At 39.2% G+C, this 9,981-nt stretch overlaps 1 protein-coding gene across 1 annotated transcript; it reads right to left on the reverse strand.

The window, feature by feature from the left end:
• Window positions 1–502: 502 nt before the first annotated feature.
• LOC311505662 (uncharacterized protein) lies at window positions 503–8,026 on the reverse strand. Its single transcript, XM_084569344.1, has 7 exons — window positions 7,076–8,026; window positions 6,732–6,836; window positions 6,584–6,638; window positions 2,882–3,882; window positions 2,413–2,562; window positions 2,178–2,270; window positions 503–1,523 (listed from the first exon to the last, which is right to left on the reverse strand). Exons 4-7 carry the CDS (start codon window positions 3,866–3,868, stop codon window positions 1,218–1,220), a joined length of 1,536 nt encoding a protein of 511 aa, XP_084425470.1. The 5' UTR covers window positions 3,869–3,882; window positions 6,584–6,638; window positions 6,732–6,836; window positions 7,076–8,026; the 3' UTR covers window positions 503–1,217.
• Window positions 8,027–9,981: the final 1,955 nt, after the last annotated feature.

Below are 9,981 nucleotides of genomic sequence, written 5' to 3' on the forward strand. Positions count from 1 at the left end.
CCTGGTCCCTGCTGGCTGGATTGAGGCTCTGGTAGATGGAGTCCTCACATGTGGATGACAGGATTTTTATGACTCTGTCAGTCAAAATAACAGACAACAAAAAAGTCTAGTGCAACCTCTGGTTTACTATGAGTCCTTATTGCCAGGACTTTATCCAGGAGGACAGATTCTGGACAGGTTTAGATAATTATATGGTGTTGTTTGCCTCCTTTTTTTTGTATTGTAAAAACGTATTCACCAATGAGCACATATCAAATCTCTTATCCTTTCATTCCTTTCTTTTTCTCATAAGAGGAGGCTTTTGTTACCCTGCATGGATGAAGAGTGACAGCTGCACTGTAAGATATAATTAGTTGGCTTTACTCAAAAAAAATATGCAAACTTATTGCCTTAAACTAACTGAGTTAAGTTAACTTGATTAAGTAAGTACATGTAACTTATTAAATATAAGTGTGCAGTACTTGCGAGAACTTGTTTATAATGAGTTTACTATACTAAACTAAACATGGGTATTTTGAGTTCACTGCTCTTGAATTAACTTGCTTGTTATGATTGTATTTTACTTAAAATAACTAATTTACTGTAACTTTACTGTACTGAAATTAACTTGTCAATTCTGAGTCTACAGAACTTAAAATAACTTTGTTATCATCACTTAATTTGAAAGAAAAGAATACTGCGAAAAAGAATGTTATCTGCATTCAATTTATTTCAAATGTGCACAGAATTAACAGTATGCAGATTTAGTGCTCACAATTTTTGATGGATTATTTGCTGGCCACATTATCCAACATTTCACATTTCTTTTTACACATTTAACATCTGCATCACAAGAAGGCACTATTATAAATGCACTAAACAGATCTGAGTATCAATTGAACAACAGAATGAATGTCATAAGAACATTAACAGTATGCAGATTTACCCTGAATCTTAACACAGAATGTATGCTGGCCACATTATCCAACATATAACATATCTTTTTACACAACATTTTAACACCCGAATTCACAAGAGGGCACTATCTCTACCACCAGTGTAAAAGCACTGACCAGATTTGAGAATCAACTCAACAATAAAACTGTACCTAGGCAGCTCTTAAAACGTTCGAAATGCTTTTTAGTAAAAGCATCAACGCTCTCTTCTAACGTTTCTGTCATAAGCATGGTGCAATAATGAGAACAAAGGTTATTGAGTGCTACCTCACATCTGACTCCTCATTCGTTAAACAACATGTTTTTAACTGTTAGCAGTTTAGGGGGGAGGGCTTTGTTTCCCAAACCAAGCATTACACTTTGAATGAATTTGAATGTGTTTCCAACGCACTTTGGGTAATCGAGGTTCAAGGCATATGTGAGGCCAAATATGAGACAAACTGCCTGTGGCAAATCCCGAATTTTGTCCATCACAATACCTCCCTCAAGGATGATGGCTGTCGAAACGGGCTGCTCAGGATCATCTTCACTCAGGATGGTCAATACACCAACTGTGACATTGTCTATGGCTTCATCTTTCGTTGTCTCCTGCAAAGAAACAAACAATCAGCAAAACAATTTGTAGTCAGGAAGTATTTGGATGGTTAGACACTACGATCATTATAAACTATACACTAAGATCTGTGATGGAGAGACACTTTGAAAAAAATGAAAGTTACAATACAATAGCACACTCTAAATTCGAAATAAAGTGATAGATAAGACAGTAAAGGAAGGCCTACATCAATTAATACAGGCAGAAATGTGAGGGACATATACACTATATTGCCAAAAGTATTCGCTCACCTGCCTTGACTGGTATATGATCTTAAATGACATCCCATTCTTAATCCATAGGGTTTAATGTGTTGGTCCACCCTTTGCAGCTATAACAGCTTCAACTCTTCTGGGAAGGCTGTCCACAAGGTTTAGGAATGTGTTTATGGGAATTTTTGACCATTCTTTCAGAAGCGCGTTCTACCAGGTTGAGGTCAAGACTCTGTGCAGGCCAGTCAAGTTCATCCACACCAATGACTCCAACATGACTGCACCAGTGCACAAAGCAAGGTCCATAAAGACATGGATGAGAGAGTTTGGTGTGGATGAATTTGAGGCAGGTGAGCGAATACTTTTGGCAATATAGTGCATCTTTGATGTCTGTATTACAAGTGGATATAATGTATTTTGTGCCCAAGTACTTACAAAACATGTCTTATAGAACCTGTTTGGGTCATCACCAAAGATCATGGGAAGCCCTTTGAGGACCACAGAGCGTCTTGCAGTTACATCTGCTGACTTATAAGAAAGAGACAGAAAACATCAATTAGAATAAAAAATTACAAGGTACAAGTCAAACAGAATGAAAATGTTGGTCTGTATCAGTGTATGTAGATGAGAGTAAGGACTCCTCAAAAACATGAAACAAATAATTTCTTACCAAGTTGTCCATTAATTCTTGAATTTTCTGTCCAGAAGCTCCTTTTTTTGACTGCAGGAGTTCAATGATACGTGGAGTGTGCTTGTCAAGAGACTCAAAGAAACTGCTTTCAAGATGTTTGTTGGCAATTCTGCTAAACTCTGCAAAAACCTAAAAAAAAAAAAAAAAAAAAAAAAAAGTAGTGAGAATACCAGGTAAGCATGCTAAAATCACACACCATACTATTTCATATAATATTGAGTAACATCAATAAATCCTCACTGTAAGAGCAAGAGTTCTTTACTTGAAAACAATATGTTAAAGCATAACATTTACAAAGACTTATATCATTGTGAATTTACAGTGACATTTATTCTTTCTTAAATTCTATTTTTATTTTGTTTATCTTATCAAACCTGCTTTCAAAAATGCAGTCAAGAGAAATCTTAAACTCCCAGGGACCATTTCATGACAAAAATAACTAACTAACCTGTCCCTCTGTGAAGAGGGCTGGCCACCGTTCCACTATGTCCTGTACAGCAGGCTCCTTTTTCACGATCTCTTGCCTGCGTAGTGAGAATGTCTGGTCCATCCTGTTTGAGATGAGAGAGCCATTGTGTTGTTTTTTCTTCATTTCTTCCACGAGGACCATTCTGGCACTTTCAAGGCCTTCTTCATTCTGTCTGTTGGGTAAATTGGGGAGATAGTTTGCTTCACCCCTCTTTGGCCGTTTGATGTTTTTGCTTGACGATTCACCCTCTGGGTTGTTTTTACTTCTTTTGCCCCCATTAACTACGACATCCTCACATCCAGCCTTTCTGAGCTTTGTTCGATAATTCCCCATCTTAAATTTAAGGCTGTTTTTCCAGCCATAGTATCCTGGCTGAGGACCAGGCTCAGTAAGGCTTGGATGCTTGCTGATGAGAGATTTGGACACACTGGTGTAATCATCATCATCAGGGTACGCTTTAAAGCTGTACATGGCCTCTGCTAGTTTTTCCAATATATCATGCTTCATATCACGTGACAGCGACATACGTGTTCCATCTTTCATAAAGGCAAGATCAGCTTGTCTCAACCTGTACGCAACATCCACCGAAAAATTAGGAACATCAAAAAATTCCGGCCATTGTCTTCTTAATGGAGTTTCAGTGGGAGGCAGTATATCCGTATCTGTTGAGCTGCAGTCAGTATCAGATGACGTGACAGGCAATGTCACAGGTGATAACTCTAGAGTCACCAAGGGAATGACTTTTAGTGTCGCTTTTTCAGGCAAATCAGTGATGTGTGTCAAATTGCAGAGGGCATTATCAAAGTCTTTGTCTTCATATTGCAATATAAAATCATACTGCAGGGAGAGTTTCTCCTTCATACGTGCTTTTAACTCCTCAATAGAATTGGGCCTCTCATTTAGAACCAGCTTCCTGATATCGTCATCATTGACGACCACTCTCATCAAAAGTCGCTGTATTTCCATGATGACTTCTCAACCTGAAAAGGAAGGACATTTGTATTAGATTTCAAGACTTCAGTATTTACAATACTCAGCACAGTATGTATCGTTTCAGGGTAATGAGCTGTCTGCCTCTAATCTTGTAAAGGGATAGAGGGAAAACATCGTTCAGTTCAGACAACCGTGTGACAGAGAAGGTGGACAAGTGACTGAGCTCATATGCTCTTAGATGCTCATCATACCATGAGGCCAGAAGTTTGCAGACAAAAACGATGTCATTATTGATCACTACAATCTTTGATATTTGTCTGAAATCTGGTAGGCCAGAGCAAGATCCCACTGAAATGACCATGTCAGCACTGTACTTGATGCCATCGATGAAGACAGAGGGTGCTGCCAAGACTGTCTGGCTCTGCTGACCATTTCTGTGATGAAGTTCTGTGAAAAAGTTTTGCACATTTTCAGGAAATGAAGCAACCATCACAGACTGGACTTTGTTGATTTCAACAGATGGCTTGAAGAATGAGTTAGTATCTAAATGAAATGCTATCATTTTCTGGTGTCGGACAGATAATGTAAGTGAAATGTTTTTGAAATTGCGAGTGTGACGGAGAACATCTTTGAAAAACTTGTGTTTCCCTTCGAAGCGCATTGTCCATACGTCAGATAATGGACCAAATTTTTTAATCAGTTGAGGATAATGCTCGATGTAGTGGTGCTTTGGGCGCAATTTCTCGTTTGGGAACACTTTCTGAAATAAATCTCTATGCTCTGCAATCTTGCAGTCAAAAAAGTACAGAGACTCCTCTGTGAAGCTTGCAGACACTGAGATTTCCACTACATCTTTTAGGTTCATCAAAACTTCCCAAGTTTCATCCCCCTCAGGGATGTGATGACCAATCATCAGTGGCAGAAGTCTGAGAAGTGCCCAATTCTCATGTGCATTTCCTCCAATTGTTGCCATGGTGGAAAAGGTTTTTCTGACAAGCTGAGGTTGGTTTGTTTTGTCTGAAAATGTATATGGAAACTGCTTAATGGCCTGATTAAGTGTTTCAAGAGAGAAGTATCCATTTGATATCAGTACCTTCAAGCACAAGGCTAATTCACCTGGAACAATGCCTTCGAGAAGATCATGCATAAGGTCAGGTGGGTACCCATCAACGACATGAAAGTGTTCCAAGCTATCAGTTAGAGGGCAGCTTCTTTTCACACCAAACTGTGGGGCCAAAGAAGGATCCTGTTGTACGTTCTTGACCTGTTGGTCATGATTTTCCTCTGTTCTTGGTAGGAATGAGCCTGTTCTCACTTCCTTGTGTTGGATTTCCTCTCGTTTTGCCATACAGAATCGACACATCTGGCTAACGGTGAAGCTTTCGAAAAACCCTCCAAGGGAATGAGCAGCCAAATTATCTGCGGCAACAAATAATACAGTGCCTTTTACACTGGCCCCTAGCTGTTCAACATATACACCATGTTGCTCAAGAGAAACCAGGTCTTGAATGAGAGGGCGAAGAGTTTCCCCATAACCATAGCCCTTGATGTTACTGGCCTTGCAGAGCAGGGCAAGCTGAATGCAATGGAGACTGGAACGATACTTTGAGTGCAGATTACCAAGTACCCAGTAGATTGCACATAACTTGTGTTTGTTTCTGGAAGTTCCCAAAGGGTTTGCCACCTCAAAATCATCGATGTACAAGAAAAGAACAATCCTAAATCCTTGCTCTTTCAAGAGAGAGTTACTTTTAAAGCAGGAACCATCCCTATGAGATTTGTATCTCTGTGTCAGGTTTGTCTCAGGTGACATGGCCTTATCCAAAATGTCTTTATTTGCTAGCAATGTCTGCAACATTTGTAGTATCGGGACATACACAACTGTCTGCTTGTCATTTTTCAGCACAAACTCAATTGGCATTACCACAGAGAATTTGTTTAAAATGTATGTTTTTCGTTTGCTTGCAGTTGACAACGATCCTCCAGGAGAAGTGAATCTCACGAATGCATTACTCTTAGTAACTTCTTTCACTATTTCACCCACTAAAGAGTCATTAGGCTGATCAAGTATTCTTTGAAGTGAGGTATGTAACAATGGCTGTGACAGTAAATTAATTTGATTGATCTGTTCTATAACTTCTTGCAGGGAAGTCTCTGAAATGTTAAGAACTGAGGACATTTTCAGAAATAGCGCAGCCAAATTATGTTCCAACTGACTCTCCAGTTCTTGTACATCTTTGTTCTCCACGACTTCAAAGTCAAAATCATCAGCTACAGAGACATCATCCTCTGTTTGAATGTTCAGATTAGGAGGAGATTCTTCAGGTAAATTCCCTGAATGAATTTCAGATTTGAATGACATTGTACTGTGTACTGGATGCTCTTTGGATTTATGTGCATTAAATGTGGAATAATTGCTGCTCTGAAAGTTACACCCTTGATATGGACAACTAACCTTTTGTTTCAGTTTCAAATGCCCACGTAAATGGGTGAAAAAGTTTGAATCAGTGCCAGGCTCAACAAAGTCACACAGCTGACAGTGGAATGCTGTTTCACTCCTTTTGCCTGGATCTTTTTGACTGTGCCAGGTAGATAAATGCACCTTAAGTGCATTAAAAGACTTAAACGTGCATATGCATTCCTTGTGTGGGCAAGGAAGTTGTGCAATCCGTGTATGGGACCCATGTTTTAAGCGGTAATGCTTAAGTAACTGGCCTCTCTTTTCAGCATAAAATGTGCACCACTTACACGTCCACTGCATTTGAAGGTTTTATCTGGTTCTGAAGGGTCCTGATTGATAAATCTGAAATGAAGAAAATTAGAAAATGATTAGAACATGTAACTGTAGCCTGAGAAATAAACAGAGAGAGAGAGAGAAAATTTTGAGAATCCTCACCTGGATCAAGCTGAGCCAGTAGACGAAGCAATACTCCAGATGTGTCCACTGCAGGGGAACTGAAGGCCAGGCTGGGGTTCAAAACAGTTCCTGAAATACTCCCACCTTCAGAAAAGGAGGGAAACAGCAGAGTCAGCGTCAGGACCGAGCACAGAGAGATAGTGAGTGTGTTTGGTGAGATGATTATTTATCCATAAGTGCAATCATTGTATTATTTGGGACACAAAATAGGTACTATGGCTTCCATTAGATTTATTTCAATTGCTTTCCTTTTTATGATCATAAAATTTACAAAAATGCAATGAGATATTAATTACTGCACAAGAAGAATCATGAGAAAATACCTTTTACTGCTGAGATTGTGCAATGTGTGGACTCCTCATTAGTTTGAGCCTGTGTTAGATACAGTTAAAAAGAATAAAACAATTCAACTGTTAATATTTAAGCATGCACAGTATTGCCAGCCATCTCCAGTATGACCAGACTTTACAACAAAACGTTAAAACTTTTTGCAGATGCTCCCGTTGCATAGATTGCAGATGGCTTGTGTTATATCCGTCTCATTTACTCCGAAGAAGATCCATAGCACCGACATGTTTGTTTGTATCCGACATCTAATGATTCAAGATTCAAAAAATGTTATTGTCCGTCACAGTGACAGGGCTTAAAACGTAAATGCCACAGAGACATAAAAAACACATTTAAACGAATGTGTCTATTTTGTTCTGCGTGTTTATTTAAAGCAAACCAAAAACGTTTGTAACGTTTTAACGTTTTCTATGTAAGGGAGCATCTGCAAAAAGTTTCAACACGACAATGACCTGATAATACCTGATACATTGACCGGATAATTAAGAAATTACGTCAATCTGAAATTGCATATTGCCGATCAGCTCGGCGGAAATCATACAAAATATGCATATTGTGGTCAGCTCTACTTCTCGCTTCCGACGGCCTGAGTCCGACACGCCGACTCCGCTGAGCGCGCGCGCACACACACGCGCCGCATGTAGGGGCCGCGGATGAGTTTCTCTCACTTGTGAAAGTCAGCGATGATCAGAGTAATTTGTGGTTATTATCAGTAGAAGCAGAGCGAATCACAACTTTAATACGTGCGGTTCAGTTTGACATAATTGTAAGTCCGTTAGAAAAACATTTATTTTTATTAAAATCGAAAAATAATATTTATAGCCTATAGGTATAAAAATACTAGTCATTAAAGTAGCCGGCTGGAGTTAATTGTGTAGTCGGCTATATGGCCAGCAGCCGGCGCTTGTGGAAACTCTGCCGTCGTCGTGGGTTGCGAGTATGTCCTGCATCTCCAAGCTAACTTTTAAGAAAATAACTCCCTTCCCCCTCCCCCACCCCCAGCGCTAGACTTGGTAACGTTAGCACTGCTACACAAACGCGGCCTGTAACCCCTAATCTCTTGTTTATGACGGATAAGACTACACAGAGACACACGTCGTAACATCGTATATGATAGATAATGTTATCAATCGCTCTATCGATTGTTTTCTCGCCGGTTTCATCGAAAACAAATGCATTGGCCGAGAGGACGGTTAGCGAAACAGCAGAAAAGCGAACAGACTTGCATAGTTCCCCTTTTAGTCAAGCATGGACTCACCAAATCAACGTTCCCAGCAGCAGCAGAATGATGAAACCGAAAATTGAGATGATGGCGGTTGCTAGCGTGTTGAAGTCCAACGACATACCGCGCGGCGCGCCAAGGGCCAGGTGGTTGATGACCTGTGCAGTCAGTGCGCATGTGCAAACGTTGAAACGTTTGGGGGAGGGGAGGGCGCAGTGGCAGATTGTGGCACTGCCAGCCCTGCTCGCTTACTGACAGACTTCTGTTTAGATCCACAGTTTTGAATTGCTTAATTTACGATAAAACTACATATTATATGATATTTGTTTGTTGTAAACAATACAACTGTGGCAATAATGTTATATATAAGCAAGAAAAGAAATGAAGTAACAAAATTAGAGGAGCATTTTCCTCTGAAGTGTAAGGCAGTAGAAATAGGAAGTAATTTAACAAGAAAAAATACTTGAAGTGCCAACACCTCTAATATGTAGGGAGTTTAAGTATAAGATGAATACTAAATGCACATAGTTACATGTAACTAAGTACATTTACTCTTGAAAAGGCACAAGTTCCCAGGACTTGGTTTTTCTAAATGAATTCAACTTGAGCGTACTGAGTTTGGAAGGTTTTTCATCCCCAATGTACAAGTAACTTATTCAAAATGAGTGTTAACAACATGTTGATAAAAACTGAGTTAGGTAGACTTAATACCTTTTATTAAAGCCAATGTTTAGATTTACAGTGTGGTGTATGGGATACCCCACCCACTTCCTTTCATCCAAACCATTGAACCGGTCACCATTCTCATCACATGAGGTATGAAAAATAAACATAAGATGGGCTTATATATAACTCCCTAATTCATTCAAGCAATGATTCCATGAAGGAGGTTTTTGTGTTTTCAGGTGAGGTTAAACAGTTGACAGGTGGTGGTGTTTTGTTATTGTTTGTTTGTTCTGCATTAACATGTTGTTGGCATACATGGGTAAGATTATTCCTGCAAGGCATGGTGTCTTTATTTCCACAATATTTGGGTGGAGTGCTGTTCAACACAAAAACGGTACAGAAGGCATGCACTTGCACAGTCCAAATTCTTAAGTCAAATAGGCAGCTTAAACTTTGTATAATTATTTTTAAATTTATTTTGCCAAAGGGAAAAGGAAAAGTTACACCAGCGTTTTATCTTGTTTTTGAATAGAATATCCTTCTTTAATTTACACCTCTTCACTTTCGAATGCAATTTGAAGGAGGTCAAGTTCTGTTCTCAGAGATTTGATCATTCAAGACCAGTGTACTGCAAAGATGCTGGGCTTTTCCATCATTGTCACTGAGATCCTTATCACAGATAGGTTGAACTGTCACCTGATCTCATCAGCTTGTTAGTGTATGCGGGTGTTTATATTGTGTGAGATGCAGTTGTTGTTTTAAAAAAAACATTTTGATCTTAGATCTAAGTTTGTTTAAAATGTTTTTGAATTTAAAGTCTTGATGATGGAATAACTCTTTTAGGTAGGTAGGTACTCCTATAACAACAGCCTTAAATCTGACCAGGTTCCATCATATGCTGTGAGAAAACACACAATAATACGAAAGATTACTACTTAAGTTGACCTAACACTTGGCAGGTCATTATGATGTACGTGACCAACAGCAATTCTT

This window comes from Chelon labrosus (genome assembly GCF_963514085.1).
Source record: "Chelon labrosus genome assembly, chromosome: 1".
Classification (NCBI taxonomy): Eukaryota; Metazoa; Chordata; class Actinopteri; order Mugiliformes; family Mugilidae; genus Chelon; species Chelon labrosus.